At 37.6% G+C, this 18,336-nt stretch overlaps 1 protein-coding gene across 1 annotated transcript; it reads left to right on the plus strand.

Annotated features, from left to right (window-relative positions):
* Window positions 1–850: 850 nt before the first annotated feature.
* LOC140150125 (uncharacterized) lies at window positions 851–16,189 on the plus strand. Its single transcript, XM_072172129.1, has 6 exons — window positions 851–1,141; window positions 4,723–6,550; window positions 6,964–7,086; window positions 7,744–7,855; window positions 15,180–15,292; window positions 16,184–16,189. Exons 1-6 carry the CDS (start codon window positions 951–953, stop codon window positions 16,187–16,189), a joined length of 2,373 nt encoding a protein of 790 aa, XP_072028230.1. The 5' UTR covers window positions 851–950.
* Window positions 16,190–18,336: the final 2,147 nt, after the last annotated feature.

An 18,336-nucleotide genomic window follows, 5' to 3' on the forward strand; every position in this document is an offset into this window, starting at 1 on the left:
CGCACCCCCCGCGTACGGGCCTGGTATCGTCTATGGAGCAGTGTAGGCCTAAATACATAAATCATGCATAGGCCTATATAAGGCCGTGTAAAATTAATATTTTGGTTCTCGTCCCTCCTCCTCAATTTCTGGGATTTGTCAGATTTTTTTTTTTTTTTAGATTTTTCAATTTTTTAGACTTTGGAATGATTTATGAAATCTTCATACATATAAATAAGTTTATTAGAGAACAAGCATCACTTCCAAGTCTTTTTGTGGTACTCTAGGGGGTTTATCCCTCAGAATCTCACATTTGAAAAAAAAAAAAAAGAGCCTCATCGTTTCCTCGAGCACTGTTGGAGAAGACCGAAAACTACTGACAATGCTAATTTTACATTGAAAAAAAAAAAAAAAAAAAAAACACCTCCCTCCCTCATCAATTCATGAAAATCCTCTGGACGAGAACCAAAACATTAATTTTATATGGCCTAACTCGCAAACGCAATATCGGAATCAACTGAAATTTTGGGAATATGCTTTTCCGTGGATATGTCGGCCTACTGAAAAATGTCCCCGGGAAAATGTCATAAAAAGAGGATATGTGCTAGGATCACGAAATACTTGAAAACAAGTGTGATCTTTTGTGCGACATTGTTGATTCGTCTCATGCAGTTGTTGACAAAAAATTCATAATCACATCCAGCATGGTATACCAAAACATAAACTTTGACCTAAAATTTAATCTGCAAAAACTACAGTTCACCAAAGTAATATAAATTTGATAACTAAAACGAACTTTGGCTTTAAACCGAAACTAATTTGCAATGCATGACGGGAAGGTACATGTTACGCGCATGCGCAGTATTGGGAGCCTTTTTTAAAAGCCTTTCCTGCATGTCTAAACTTGCCGGAGTTGTTTATGGTCGATTGAGCTTTGTTATTAAATCAATTTTAGTTTATTTTCTTCCATAATGAATCTAGGTGTTGTGGGAGAAGTAGCGATGGCATCGGAGACTGGTGGTAGTATCACAATGGTCGAAAATTCGGATCAGAAGACTCGAAAACAAACTCGATTTTCAATCGCCTCGAGCCCCGGGCCTCTCGGCACCATCACCAATCTTGTTTTGCCTGGGGCGGGAAGCCCAGTCAAGAATGAAAATGAGTAAGTGTAAAATCATTTATGTGATGAAGTACATATGAACTTGTCCGAACCCCGGGTCCGACGTCCGAATATCGTCATCTCAACAATCAACATCTGTTTTAACTTTAAACACATTTGATTTATAATTTCAACATCCTCAATTTTTTTTTTTTTTTTTTGGGGGGGCTCTTTGTTCAATCACTCATTAGCATCAGTGAAACTAATACTTATACTGTAACCCCCCCCCTGTACTCAGTGAGTAGTTGGTTGATTTAGTGTCAGTTAGTTTGCAGCAAACTTTTACTTAGAAAAACGAGTACCGTAGGCGTAGGCCTACAAGGTTACATATCATTATCAGACGTATTTTCGATAAATTACATTTCATGATTTTATTTTAATTTTATTTTTATTAAAGGGGGGTAACCCTATTGGTTTTGGATATGGATTGTCTTTAAAATTACATAATAATATCAAATATCGCCCCCTACCCTTTATGCAACTAAAAAAAAAAACGAGAGCATTTTCAGCGTAAATGTGAATAAATAGCCAAATTTGCAATCCAATACCTTGGTATACGTGAATTGCATTCTGGGTAGGCAAGCAACAACAACAATTTCAATACAAATGAAAAAATTAATGCTGACATGCTGTACAATCAATGCCCGGCCCGTATTGAACGAAAAATATTTGTTTTTTTCGTACCGTTTCAGAAAAAAAGGAAACAAAATATATTTCCCCTTGCAATATGTACATTTCAAATGAATATAAAAAAGTTTGGGTTAAAAATGGAGAGGAAAAAAAAAACCATTCCGCATGCGGATTTTGAACCGGTACCTCTCGGTAGGAACATGAAGCGCGCTAACCGACTGAGCTAATCGGCCCGCTGCCTCCATCGTGGAAATTTTATAATTAAAGACGGCACACCGTTTAGACGCGTCTCCTCAGCAGTTAGTGTGGTTCGCTTTTTCACAGAATGTGTATGACGCGAAACCAAAGTAGCTGTTGAGGAGACTGATATTTCGAGCTATTTCGCTCATAATTCCCGCCCAGAAATCCAAAGTATTTACCATTGTTTACAAACTGGTAGCCTGTAAAAGCCGCTGTGTTTCATGATTTCTCCGGAAATACATCGACTTGGAGCGTCAAATTTCAGGATAGTAATGAGAAAAATAGTATCTATCAGTGGCGTGTCCAGGGGGGGGAGCTTTGGGTGCTGAAGCCCCCGACTTTGTTAAAAATCATGTAAAATCAGCCGTTTTTTTGGCGATTTTAGCCATCAAGCCCCCACATAAATCTGAAAGAGGGGCTGAGCCCCCCGCAGGAAAAGATCCTGGACACGCCAGTGTCTATTATGTGATACCAAAACCTCATCAACAATGAAAAAAATCGGGGGGATGATGCTGTCGATCGGGTTACGGACCTTTAAATGACGGTTTGGCGATCCTGACTTTCATTAACTTATTTAACACATTTGCTAGTCGGCTAGTTCGCAACACAAACTTAAATAACGGGCAAAACAGACACATCATTTAATTTATCGGTATGACATTTTCGTATTGGTGCTACCCTATCTAAGTTTGCACTGAAGTGCCATCTCAGTTTTGGTGCGCCGATGTGGATCATGTGTTAATGAATTTTATTTATTCTGGATAAATAATGGGGTATTAATTACAATTACAAGCATAAGAGTTTAGACAAGAAGCACTACAAGAAGCTGTGTAATTAATATTATGACAAACATGCAACTATTTAAGCTACAGGAGCCTTGTATTTTTTAGTGCAACGTTGCACTAGCTTTTTGTATACACTTCATCCGATACCGTTGTGCAGAGCTACTACAGTATGGGTTCCTCGTACTACTAGTCAGCCAAATTCGCCTAGAACACAATACATATTTACATAGAAATTTAAAAGAACAGACTGTACGTACAGTAGGTCAATATGTTGACTGTTGTCTATACTTAGACCCAAATATATATATGATTTTTTATGAGACACTCACATGTATGGAATTTTAGAGGGATTTTGATAGCAGTTCCACATAGATCTAGAAACACCACCGAAATGCAAAAACTGTTAGCTGAATCTTATTGATGAAAGTCAATCTTTGACAAGATGTAACTTTGCTGCAGAAAGTGCTATGACAAAAAGGTTTTCAGTTTTGGCTTTCTTTACTCAAGGGCTTTAATAATTTGATATATAAAATGATGCAGTTTGATGGCAAATTTGAATTCACGGCATACCTTGTACATCTTCTCATCATAAATCCCGGACCTTGCAAGATATCAACTTCAATATTGGTGATCGATATCATTCCTCAATCATCCACTGTGCGAAACTTAGCTTAGGTTTTGTTTTTGACCAGCAATTGAACAAGGATATTGATCCATTACAACGGCTCCAGAATAAATGTGCCCGCTTAGTCTTCTTGTCGCCGAGATATGCAATTCCATCAGTACCCTGTTGAAAGAACTCCACTGGCTTTGTATATTAGGAACGCATCCTCTGCTACACAAGTCAATGAATGGGCTGTATCCCCGGTATATCGATGAGTGCCTAAAAACGTCCTCATGAGGGCTCAGTCACCACACGTTTGGACCACGGTCTTAAAACTCTAAAACTTTCGCGTAGCACAAGCGCTTGATGTACGCTCGTTTTGGCGGGTGATTTACGCTCACGTATCAAGCATTTTCAAGCGCTTTTTGCATTTTAATATTCGGTCATGTGTCATGGTGGCCTGGTGGGGCACATTTGCGTTACAAGCACTGATTTTGATAATTTGTCCTCCTTTTCACTTTTAAAATTGTTACATGTCTAAAACTACAATAGTATCTCACACCAACAAAACTACCGGTATACATTTTTGGAAAGCTTACATGTATGTTCCAAGGAATCCAACTATGCAAAAATGAAGTGGGTATACAGGGTGCGTAAGAAAATATGGGTGATATCATGAAAAAAATTTATTTTACTAGTAAATTCATAATTTATTGCATTTGCTACTGATATGGAATACCCGCACGGCACGGCACGGTACCTCAAATGTAATCTAATTTTGTGGCAGGCAACACTATGAGCTTGAATAAAATTTATACTAAATTGTAAGTGGTGATGATACAGGGTGTGAAAATGTGTAACTTCACACACAAAATGTTAATTACATTTTTGAAAATATTTTCTTTAGAGTGTATCCTACATTTATTTTAACTGCATATTTGGATTCCTGGGGCTTTCCAAAAATGTATACATTTCCTATCTTAGGCCTAAGGGTGTATAATTCTCAAGATACAAGTCCCAAAAACAATTGAAAGCAAAAACGCATAGTGACTGAAAATCTTGACATTTGTGTGTAAGTGAATGCAGAAAATCTTGACATTTGTGTGTAAGTGAATCCAGTTTTGTTCTTCAACTTGTAAATAAAGGGATCCGAGGAATATCTCGAGAGGTGTTAGTAGCCCCAAGGGATATTCCAAGGTCCAAAGCAAAATGTTTAGATTTTTGCCTGACATATATTATAGTTTTTTATACCGATGCAATATTATTTAACTTTCTTTAATATTTTTGTTTAATTTTATTTATAAATGTTATAATTTCATTTGCAGACAAAATACCGCACCACCTGGTCATCCAGATGATTCCACAATGGCTGACAAGGGCATGGAAACAGGTAGCAGTGATGAAAATGAAATATTCTTTGGGCCAATGACCGACTACGAGAAACGAAAAGCCACCAAGCTGAGACGGCGCACTGTGGCTTACACACCAAACTTTCGGGCCAACTTGAGGACTCCTTCCAAAGCAAGTGCTGATGAAAGAAGATCATCAGACGAAATTGAGTCCTCCACGGAGCAAGAAGATGTTACCGAGACAGAAAATCCGGCAGATTTCACATCTGACTCTGTGTTCATTGATACTTCAGAGCAGTCTGAAAACAAAACTTCATCACATTCTAATTCAAATAGACATTTTACTTCAAGTGCCTTCTACTCGGCTTCTGAATTTCCTGTTGAAGAAGATGGTTTTCAGAAAGAGTCAAATGTCACTGTTGATTGTGCTGATGTCAGTGTTTATCATCAGGCACTTTCAGTAAGCGACTATGTTCCTGGGGAGGGTGAACTTTCAAGAAGACAGCTGTCAACTATATCAGATAATGAAGCCACTCCTATTGCAAGTGTGTCAGAATGCTTTGAAGACAGACCTAATACTACACAGAAAGTGTCAGTCTTATCAAATGATACGACTACCGTCAGAGCCTTCACTAAAGCTTTCAAAGACATGAGCAGTTTGAAAGAGAAGTCTGCAAAGTTTCTAGAAGAGTTGAGAATGGAACAGCGCAGTCGAGGCAACACACCTACCAATAGTCCTGTGCCAAAAAAGATTGCCAAAAAAAGTGACCAACCTATTCCCTTGCAGTTTCAGGAGTCTTCTTCTTCATCAGAAACATCTTCATCACAAGAAGACCTGACCGACATCGATAGACAGGGTATTAAGTCCTCACCTAGTACTGATTTAGGAGAATCCTCAGTTGTTGGCATTCTGCAAGAAACAGCAAACAGATTACAACTGAAGCCGCATGATACCCCTACTAAAGCTGGCTTTGGAGATGTTAACTCTAGTCATCAGTGCGGTACTCCAAATTCCAACCTTGGTATGAGCATGTACGACAGGTGCAACAGTCCAATGGTGTTCTCCAGTCCCAAAGTGTTCCCAGTCACAGTTCAAGCCCAAAGTATGCGTAATCCTATGTGCAGTGTAGCTTACTCCCCTCACACTCCTAACCAGTTATCAAAAGCCAGTTCTGCCTTTTCATCACCCCTTGTACCACACAAACCTTCACCTATTGTTGCAGTACCAAGAGCCTTCAGACCTGTCAATGATAATGTCACTATGACAGGATTATCTGCTTCAGCTTCAACTTCTGCAGGATCTGCTTTTAATCCAGTTGGAAATGTTTTTTCTGTCCAGGAAAGAGGCAGCCCAGCCCCAAATTCTGCCTTCATGTCTATATCTCTGTCTGACTCCCCTTTCCAAAAAATGCCTTCAGCTAACAATGAAACCCCAAACAAAGAAAAAATGTTAGACTCTCCAAACATCACTCTAAGATCGCGCAAAAGAAACGCTGGTAAATCAACACCGGTAGCAGTTCCTGTCCAGGCGGTCCATCCACTTCCAGTTCAATCCCAAGCTGAAGGCATGCAGACATTGTCCAGTGGTGTCTTCTCTCCTAGATTACATGGTATGATGAGACAGCAACAGACAATGTCACCAAGACCAATGATGGTTGCTACACAAGAGCATTCCTCCTCGCCACATCAGCAATTAGCGCAGATGAGTAAATGGAGTCTACTGGAGCAGAAGCAGCAAGAGCTGGCAAGAATCAGGGCTGAGAAGCAGATGCTGAAGCAGAAGATCAAAGAAGACAATGTAAAGGTAATCATAATATATATGAAAGTATTGGTCATTTATATAATTATGATCAGCAGGTTTTGACTTTTGAAAATTGCAGGTGAGTTACACAAGATGTTTAGGAGAGCTTGTAGGGGAATGATTTAAATTGATCACCATTTAGTTTTAGAAATTATAGGCATTCTCCTGAGGGAATTTACATGTTTTCAGGGTTCACTTGCTTCCACTGCAGTCAAAATTATTATCATCTGTAATTATTGGCAAATGGGGTACAAATTTTTAGTAATACTACATGTAATTGATATTCAGAACCATCAAATTGGACTGACTCAGAAGCTACTCAAATGTCCATCCCAAAATTTGTTTTAATTTTCTGATTAGTTCAGTTCGTATTTATGCAGCATGATTTGAGTATTTTACTGGCTTTTCCATTGCAGTGTTTTCAGATGAGAACTGAGATAGTGGCAGCACTACGAAGCAACACATCTCCAGAAGGCCTACCGCCTATGGACTCTCACATTGTGATCTTCAGACCAGAGGGTACTTCAGCATTAACATTGGTAAGATCAGAAAATTAAAAAAAAAATTTAACACAAAAATGTTTGCCTAAATGCAAAGTCTGCATTGGAACAGTACAGGATCACACTCAGGTGATCTAAAAATATGTCATCAAAAGTAAACGCAGTCAGATCACTAGATTCCGGTGGCAAGTCATTTTTTTCAGTCAGTCGTCAACCCAGATTATTGACCTCTGAGGGCAGCAATCTATTGTTTGTCGCATTCAAATGGACTGCTCAGTAACTGAAGTGGGTAAATGCAATAACTGCCATGTGTAGCTGCCGTGTAGATGAGTAAAATATACTATGTGTAAATTGGCCAAATGTTCACAGGGTCGCTATTGCACTTACCCACTTGTGGCACTGAGTAGTCGAAATGGTTTTTGACTGATTGCACAGAAAATCTGATGTGTGAAATGGAATAGACACTTTTAATGTCGCTTTGCGATTTTTGAGCCTTGTGTTGCAAAGTGCAAGAAATCATTGCCAGTTATGATGTTCTTGCAACTTACGTTCATCTAGATCATTGCACTGTGGGGTCATCTTCATCAAAATAAGAATCTTTTAAGCACTGATACCCACTCCAAAGTCCACACTATGTGTAAACTGGCCTAGATAATAAAAATAATTATCTTCTTTAAAAATAAAATGTTGTTCCAGAATGACCAAGAACTGGATGTTGTTACCAGACTGCACACAATAAAAAATAGTCATGCCACAGCTAGAGACCAGACCTATGATTCTCCTGTAGCACATGACAAGCATCGAACAGGTAAGATAACATAGATGCGCTGTTTTCATTGGGGCTTGCTTCTCAATCAACTCCCCCACCCTTTGCAAATTATACATTAAAGTTGCTATTCCAGTTGAAATCCATACTCCCCCCTATGGAAGACATGACATTTACCTTCCACACAGGGGGTGAATTTCAAATGGAGTCACCCATTCAGGTAATCTCATTTGAAATTCACACTCCCTGTGTGGATTTCATTTCAACTGGAATAGCCCAATTATGTGCCCTGTGGGTAATTAATGTCCTTTCCCATTCTCTGTGAGCCTAAAATGGTCTAGATAGCAGTTTCAAGCAGGTCATTTTGCAGTTAAGTTTTTTGCAAACCATTTTGTATGTATGCATGGTATATAAGGTGCCCCCAAAATATTGTACACATATAATTGTTTTAACCCAGACCCCTTTTGACTTACCAAATATCCCTTAAAGGCATATATTGGAATGTCATCTTTCCCTGGGTAAGATCTGACACCAGGCCAGCCCATGGCCAGAGGGTAACAGGAGTAGGTTTGTTTCACCTTGAAGGCAAGGATAGTCTTGCTAATATGGGCTAACTTTCCCCTAGGCCATCCAATATGCCATGAATTAGTAGGACTACAACTGGTACCTACTGGTCAGTAAATACTCCTATTTCCACATCTGTTAATTTTATATGTGCCTTTAAGGGGACTCGATCTTTTGTGCGTAATTATAGAGGGCCAGGGGATTCACTCTATCATTTAAAAATTATTTGAAGAAGTTAAAGAGCCCTAAGAATAAAAAACTGTAGTGTAATTCACGCCAGACACAATTTCTTTATATGACAAAAATTAATTTTTGTAATCGATCAAAAACTAACGCTTTATATCAATTTTAAATTTAGCCTGAATCGGTAAATATGGTACCTCTCGCCCTTTTTTAGGTCAAGGCTGTTTTTACCATTATGCAGCGAACCATTGTTGAAGCTATTTCACATACGGTCCTGTGCCACATATTGGGATACCCAAAAAGGTGGCTTTGTTACATTTTGACGTGCAGCACAGATTTCCAAACATTGTCTCCGGAGTATTTCTTCACCTACAAGGCTCATTAAGGTCTTAAATTTCAGCTAATTTATTCTTTATTACTCATGTAAAGTGCTGTTTTAAAATCATCTTTCATTATATTTTCATGACGTTTTAAATGAAATGTGCCAAGGGTGGCTGAGGATTAGGGGGAGGAGGATTAGGGGGAGGGACTGTACAAAGTCTATGCAGAATCATACTTTTTCACTATATCATTTTGAATTTTGTTAATTTTTGTTAACAAACCTTAATAGAAATATTATTATTTGGTCTCATTTCAAAGAGAAATTGTTGCAGTTAAATATTATTAAATTTATTTTATTATAACAATACCCCTAACAAAATGCCAATCACATGAACATCCTGTTTGTTGCTATGCATGACTCAGTAAATGAAGTGTGAAGTTGAGCGATTTCATTGCATAGGCCTAGACATTTCATTTTATCTTTTGAGCCATTCACCCTAGCAAAGCACAATTATACATTTTTGGAAAGCTGCTGACTTTAGTGATCTAGAATTACATGAATAAATAGCATGAGCAGGCCTATAATGTATCACTCAGAAAGGCACTAATCTTTTCAAAATGTCCTTTTCCTTTTTCAGGCCCACGATGTATATTGTGTCAGAGAAGAGTCTATTCTCATCTTCTCTGATGGGACAAATTGTACAGATTTCAATTATCATGTCTTGCTATTCACATTATTGATTATTGTACAACCAATTACACTAGAAACTTGCACTTATTCAGAATCACACAAGCTTAACCACTTGAAGATGATTATGTCTTCATGGTCAAACAATGACTAAACAGAGAAAGAATTCTGCCTCAAAGAGGTGTGAATGCTGCTGTGATATGGCTAATACACAAATCCCTTTTGAGACACTTACCAATTAAACAACCCTCTCACCGGCATAGAAGGCAAATGACCAGTGAGATGGGGATTAGTAACATTTGATTTACACAATCATGTGATTGGGATTCTACCCAGCTGTGAGTCTGGTCAGGAGGGGTTATTGTCAATGAATTAGCAACTAGTGGTTTTAGTTTAGATGGACAGACTGGAGTCACAGTGGACTGGAGTATACTTTCAGTGTAAAACAGTCAAATATTGTGTCTTGAGACTCTGGACATTGGCTTGTTGTCTCACGCAAAATGCTGAGCATGATTACATGCACGTCTTCTCTGGTCTGACCAATCTTAATTACAATGGCATTTAAATGCTCAGTATGTTCCAGAGAGTTCTTAAGGAAAGATAACCTTCAGAGACATTACAGAATTCATTTGGATGACAAACAACCAATCACATGCTTGTTGTGTAACAAAACATTCTCAAGACAAGCTCATTTGAAGCGACATAAACTTACTGTGCATGAAAAGCAGGACCACACAGTGTGTGAAATATGTGGAATAGTTGTTCTTCGTAAAGACAACTTAAAAGTACACTTGAAGAGCCACAAAGTTGCAGGCTACAAGTGTAATATCTGTGGAAAAAGCTTCATTCACAAAACTAACTTGAATAGACATGTCAACGAACATTATGAAAAGGAAACATGTAAATGTGGGAAAGAATTTACCAGAAGAGACAACCTAAGCAGACATCGAAAGAAATGTTCCTCTATGCCTATGCTGACTCGTTCTCAAAAAACATCAAGGGTAACAAGACTTTGCTGCAGAAAAGAACACAAATGCTATATTTGTGGTATTATGTTCAGCAATAAAAATGGTGTGGATCGTCATATACTGTCTGTGCACAGCCAGAAAAAGTTCAGTTGCAGCAGTTGTGGAAAGTCTTGGACTAGAAAAACAAAACTCAAAAATCACAGTTGCATATCAGACCAGCCTCAAGAAGAGCCTTGCCGAACACCGACCTCTACAAAAGACAGAGTGGCCAAACATCGCAGGAAGATTAAACAAAGGGAGCATATTGCCAAGTACAGTAGAAGTCCAAGCAAGAAAGCAGGGTTAACAGAAACATTAATTGATTCACCCAGGACCAGAAGGCAGTTACAAAGGAAAGGAATCATACAAAGTAAAGCGCAACAAGCTGACAATATATTGAATAAAGCAATAATTAGTGATGTTACTGAGGTAATGTCAGCCAGCAAACACAAAAGAAGTACAAATGTAACCAGAATAAGAAGTAAAGCGGCTGCAATGATGATCGGGGGAAAAGTCCACAAAACTCGTAAGGTTAAGAAAGCCTCAAAGGTACTCTGTATAAAGAAAATAGTGCCTAAAGTAACAAGTACCGTCGGATCCGTAGCGGTCGCTGCGGGACAAGGAATTCAATTTTGCAGTGTTGGTGTCTTTGAAGCAGGTTCAAGTTTGACCTGTACCCCTCTGTGAGCTTTAAATGAAAAAAAAAATTCGAAAAAAAAATTTTGGAAAAAAAAAAATTTCAAAAAAAAAAAAAATTTCTATTTCAAAAAAAAATTTGGAAAAAAAAAAATTTCAAAAAAAAAATTTTGGAAAAAAAAAATTCCAAAAAAAAAAAAAAATTTCGAAAAAAAGGAAAAAATTCGGAAAAAAAGAAAAAAAAAATTCAATTTCCCTTAATTCTCTTCAAAAAAAAAAAGTTCAATTTCCCTTCATTCTCTACAATTTCCCTCAATTTCCCCTCATTTTCCCAAATTTTGGGACTGAAACTCTTTTCCAGTATGGGGCGGTATAGGCCCTCCCCTCACCAAGTATCATAGCCATGCGACAAACAATGTAGACGTAACAGCATTTTTTAGCGTTTGTTACCAACGGACCAACAGACTAACGGACTAACAGATTTAGACTAACGGAGAGACATGGTGACTTATAGAGCTGCTACCCGCAGCTAAAAAAGGAAAAGGTTAGAGAAAAAATGATAGAGGGAGATGATGCTGCATACTATGATGTCAATAGGAAGTCACGGGGACAGCCCTTACCAATGGCATGGAAAGAAAGCATGAGTAACTTCTGGGTAAATGAAGTAAGCCACCCGACTACGGACACCCGCAAAAACAAGATCAAAAAACGAATTGGCAAAAATAGTTACTTGTCACACATACGCCATATTATGACCAAGACTTACAGAGAAGCCTATGATGAATTCACCTCTAAGAATGTCCATGTGAAAGTTAGTGAAGCCACATTTCGACGTTGTAAGCCCTTTTTTGTCAGACCAGCCACACAGAGGGATTTAGAGCAATGCTGTTGTCATTGTTGTGTATCGGTGAGGAAGGGGTTTAGAGCCCTTATGAGTTACAGACAAAAAAAGAAATGTCAGTGCCCAGTGTATGAAAATGTGTATGATTTTGTACGCTCAACAATGTGTGAAAAGTCAAACACACAAAAATTCCACAAACTTGAATGTCTTAAGCAAAGCTGTGTAGACTGTGGACTATCAAAACTTCCATTCTGTGAACATGAATTGGATGAAAACAGTTCCGATGTTGTCACCTGGTATACATTTGAATACGTGCTTCACACAACAAAAGATGGCAAACAGGTAAAGCATTTGGACATTGTTCAAAAGAAGACACAACCAAAGGTACTAGTCAATCATTTGTTACAAGAATTGAAAGGATTCCCCTATCACCTATTTGTTGCCAGGTGGCAGAGATTACAGTGGCAATCATTAATCCAGAACCTGCCAGATGATCACGTTGCCATTGAAATGGATTTTTCAGAAAATTACAGTTGTATTTTAAATGAAGAACCTCAGTCGCTTCACTGGTCTCATCCCCAAATTACAATCCACTCTTGTGTTGTGTGGCGCCCGCGAACTGTAAATGATCCTCCTGATGATGATATTGACTTGACACACTACAAAGAACACTGGCTTGTTGTATCAAACGATCTCAATCACGACTTTCATTTTGTACAGCATAACATTCAGAATATTATTGTGCCCCGTGTCAAAGCCATGGACTGCAACTTCACAAAAATCCATCAGCGGACAGACGGATGTGCCGCACAATATAAAAGTAAACGGACTTTTGCTGATGTCAGTTCTAGTGAGACTGATCTAGGTGTTCCTAGACATGCCAACTACAGTGGGTCAGGACATGGTAAAGGTGAGGTAGACAGTGCTGCTGGTTATCTGAAAACAGCAGCCAGAAATGCTGTCATCAAAAACAATACAATCATTCATAATGCTTTGGACTTGTACAATTTTGCTATGAATGACTTGTCTGCCTCTCCAGTAAGCAGTATTTCAGCAGTTCATGCACGACAGTTTTTCCTGCTAGATAAGGATGTGGACACATCTATGGTTGACAGAAGCAGGGATGTACTTAGTGTGACAACTGTGCCAGGAACTCGTAAATTACATTCAGTGTCTTCGGTAGGCATTCCAGGCCAAATCAAAGTAAATGCTCTCTCATGCTATTGTATATCATGCATAAATGATGATGGGGTATGCGAGAACACTGACTATGTCCTGCCTTCAGCAACTGTCACATTTAGGGATCATAATATGGAGTCTCATGAGCCAGATATTGATATTGTTCAGGAAACGGACACATTTGATGTCATTGCGGCTTCAGTGTGCAAAGATTCTGTCTGTGCAGTACGACCAAGCACTGAGGACCTTGCTGATTATCTTTTATTTCATATCACATCAGATGGTGTTTGGGTAGATGAAAAAAATGCATCATCAGATGATTATGGGCATACGTATCCCCCTAATACCAAACTTGTAAGTGGCTACTACTATGAGTTTAAGAACTCAAACAGACACGGCTGCGTGTATACACCAAGCAATGTGGAAAGAAATGTGAATGTACCTAAATACAATATACTATATGCTGGCATTGAACTATATGCTGAAGCACAAAACTCTAACTTCTTACTTCAGAAGGAAGACCATGAAGATATTCTCTGCTCCATTTCTGTATGAATCATTTAGCAGTTTTTACACCATATACATGTATGTTGGAGAGTATGAACATGACTATATTCCTTTAAAAAAATAAGGGATTGCTTCATGTGCATGTAAAAAACGTTCATGAATGTTTTAAACCTGTGTTTTTCTTTTCACAACATATTTGTGCATGGAGTACATTTAAAATGGTAGAAATTATGTTGCGTGACTATTTAATGAGACACCCTGTATAATTTTGTATGGCATAGTCTTAAATTAATACTGTCACCTGCAACATTCACGTCATTCTGGAGAATATTTGGCGATTCATTTGTTAATACTCAGTTATCTTAATATTTTAAATACGTTTTGTACATGCATTTGGCACACCCTGTATATTTTAACGTTAGGCAAAACCTAAACAAACTGTATATTTTTTTAAAGCGTCATCATTGTACTATTTAACTATATCACTATTTTTGTTCAAATGATTTCAGTAAAAATAAAATAGGTAAACTACATGGACAAGATTTCAAGCACTTATTTTTTTTATTCACCCTGTATATATTTTGGGCAACCCTGTATATCAACTTGAAACTCAAAAAGTTATCATCCCTGTTTTATAATCTTTCAGTAAATATATACTTTTACTGTTCTCAGATTGTTAGAAAAAATGTTACAGCAATTTATACCACATAACCTCTGATTTTCAACAATTTGTGACATGTAACACAAAGGTACCCCAGTATATAACACAGGACCATACATGTACAAAACATTCTAGAGAAAGAATGAGGCCATATACTAAAAAATTTCTTTTGTTGATTTCGAATGATAATGTCATGAAGTCGTAAATTTTAAGGTCACATTCCTAAAACCAAAACAAAACATTGCGACGCAGATATTTCCGGACTTACGCAATTTCATCATCACATGAGTGTCTTTATTATTTGTTTGAAACCTTTCCCAAACGCTCGTGCTATTTATGCATAAAACGGCTAATCTATCTTTACAAAACCCGTCTTTTTTAGTAAACAAAAGGCTAAAGATGGCATTATGAGATTTATCATTTATCATTACACTCCTCCACTCAACTGCCACCGTGAACGAAGCGGTAAAGCGCTAGACGCCAGTAATCAAAGGAAGTTCAATCGCTGGTTCGAATCCCAACGAAGCCTGTGGAAACTTTTTTTTTCTTCAAAATTCATGATCGCATTCCGAAATGAGTCACTTGTCGGTAAATCATGTATCGTATCCTTAATGCCACCCATTTCCACTTACTAAAATTGCTAGCCCTAGCCTTGTCCCTACCACATAATTATTTTCCCCTCCATGATATGTTACATGAAGTGTTGTGAACTCACTTGTTTCAAGAAGTTGTCAGTGATAACCAATTATAGTAATCAATTGTCTTTCTTCATTGTGCAGGTCGTGTTCGTCTTCAGTGGCATGATGAACTAGTAACCCCTGTAGATCAGTTGAGCAGCCCTCGTTTGTATAGACTTCATGCACCAGTTATGGCACATTCAATACTTCTCAAGGTAATTATATTATGATCACTATTCTGTTTAGCGTTTCTGGGCAGGACCTTTTTGATTGTCTGCTAGCCCGATGTGAAAGTTGGGGGCTATTTCAGTTGAAATCCATACACCCTCTGGAAGACATGACCTTAATCTTCCATACAGGGAGTGTGAATTTCAAATGGGGTTACCTGAATGGGTGATGTCATTTGAAATCTACACCCCAATGTGGGAGATTAAGGTCATGTCTTCCTGAGTGGGTGTATGGATTTCAACTGGAATAGCCCAATTCCAATTTCCATACCTCCTATGTGCCAAATTGGTACAAGTGTATGTAACTTAAGTCTGCACAAAAAGTAGCTCAGCTGTTATAAATACGCCTATAGAGTCAGAACTAATAATTGTTTTCACAATATTTCAACATAGAGAGAAGGATGATTTATTTACACACATTTTGATACCCCATTTGTCAAATGTCGTTCAATATTAACAATACAGTAGTGCTTTTACAGAAAAATACCCGATTTTAAAAGTTGCAGTTTACAGCGATCAATGGTTATAATACAACAGTGTAAACACGTAAAGCCCGCCATTATCTTCGCGCTTACTTCAAATCAATACAAATAACTGCAACTTTTAAATTGGGGTATTTTTCTTTCAAAACACTGCTGTATTGTCAATATTGAACAAAATTGGACAAATGGGGTATCAAAATGCGCGTAAATAAATCATTCTTCTTCTTCTTTTGACATTCCATTTCCATCACTTGTGAAGTTGTGATAGGTTCAAGAACAGGTACAGAACTTCAGCAACTGGGGGGGTAATTTCTTGGTGAGCTATGAAAGGATTCCCACAATGATATGAACTGTCTATGTTCTATAACTTGCCTACATCATGTTTTCTCTCTTTCAGAAATGAGACTACCAGGAGACAGAAGTGGCGGAGCAGAAAAACTGAGCAGAATTGGCAGCAGTAGTGTAATGGGAAAAAAAAAAGGTTTATAGTTACGACTCCTAATAATTCACAGTGTGTAGTCTATGCACCTATATCACTCTCAACACCCAATGTGATAACTTGCCATGCTGGATTGTCACACAGTGAACCGAATTAGTGCACCTCTGGCATAGCAGCATAGGCCTCAAATTAGAACAATATTATAATGGCATCTGCTTACACTGAATAGTGAATTTGGTACCTATTGTCCTATTACAGGGGTTCTCAAATATATTGCTTGTGTAGCTGCAAAAATAACAACCCACAAAAATAAGTTTTTATATCAAGTTACTTTACACTTGCAAAATCGCGAAATAAACAACTTGCGTAATTTCCAAAAAATTATGTATGTGAAAATAAATTAACAGTGTATACAATAACCCGGTACACACATGACAAGCGCTACATTGTGGGTTTTTTTTTTGTATGGGCATTAATTGTGGGTGTTTGCTTACAATTTTAACAACATTGTGGGTGTAAATACTGATAGGAAACAACATTGTGGGGGTAAACTGTATGAAAACCCTATGGGTGTCTTTTTAACACTATAGCTACCCCGTCTATAGTTGCTAAAAACTTTAAAAGCCATTTGCAGGAGGGTCCACTGTGGGTGTAGCCCACAAGGTCAATTTACGCCCAACAAGGTTGTTTTGTACAGTACACCCACTATATTGCTGTATGTGAATGACACACAAACATGGAGGGGTCTAGACTCTAATATAAACCTTGTTGGTTTAATAACATGTGATATGGTGCCTGTAAAATTGATGTGCCTTAATTTGGCTTGATTGGATAGGTAGGGTTTTAACGACCCGAGCCTCCTCCGCAAACTGGTAGTTTATACCATTGGCGTCTGTGAAAAGGGTCGAGATTTGGCCTTGGCCACTAAACTTGACCTCCTCCTCAGGGTCAAAATAAAAGCAATGAAATTATATATAATTATTTTTCAAAAAATGCAATAATGTATATATTGTGGCTACTCAGTAGTCTGAATAATAATTACAATGAAATTTTACCTTTATAAGGCAATTCAAGTTAATATTCTTGAAAATTATTCTTCTAGCAAGTAAGAAATAGCAAAATGATGACAGTGTCATCTTTTTAAACATTACTTTACCAATGAGTAAAGCCAATATACTATGTACTATATATTTTATGTAGGCGTATTTGAAAAGACTGCCATGGTATTGTTATAAAGTCAATCATACACCATATCTCTGTAGTACCGGTACCAAATGTAGTATGATAAGTTTATTGAATAACTGTAACCAGGTAATTGAAATGAATTTACATTCCATCTTGCATGAATTAATATGGAACTTATTTTATTCTCAGTTTAATTTGCAGTGCTAGTAATGTTTTATTTATTTATTTAACCAGAGTAGTGCTAGGCACATGATATACATAGTAGCCCTGGATAACATAATATATACAAAGTCATTCAAATACTTTTATAAATTGTTGATCATGTTACCATCAAATTATAATAGCATGTGATGGTCATGGACTCCCAAGATTCATAGGATTTAGGAGTAACAATATAATGTTTGTTTTCATCATTACCGTATTTCGTCAAATAGTCGCCCCCCTCAAATAAACGCCCCCCCACCACATTTTTTCAAACAAGATGTTAAAAAAAATGCCATATTTCCATGCTATCTTGTGTAGTAAGCTTACCAAGTTGCTCACATGGTCAATAATAGCAGCAATAAATGGCGAAAATCTGCATTGGAAATTAGGAAGTGAACCAAAAGTCAGTGTCAAAAGTTCATAGTTTGTCATTTTAGCGTGACTTTTAAGCTTACCTAATGATTTTAACGGAATTGTCGTGCTAAAATGACCTCTAATAAACGCCCCCCCCCCCTTGGGAAAATGTAACGCCGTGACGAAATACGGTATGTTATACAATGAGCAATATAATTCATAGAAAAAAGTTTCTGTGTGACCACACTTCATTCTTGGATCATGTTTTATTTTTTGATATGTCTTTGCAAAACAAAAGATGTTTTTTTTGTCAAATTGTTCATGCCAAATTGCGAATTCAATGTTTCAAACCCTACATTTTGTACAGT

The sequence above is a fragment of the Amphiura filiformis genome, chromosome 4, assembly GCF_039555335.1.
Source record: "Amphiura filiformis chromosome 4, Afil_fr2py, whole genome shotgun sequence".
Classification (NCBI taxonomy): Eukaryota; Metazoa; Echinodermata; class Ophiuroidea; order Amphilepidida; family Amphiuridae; genus Amphiura; species Amphiura filiformis.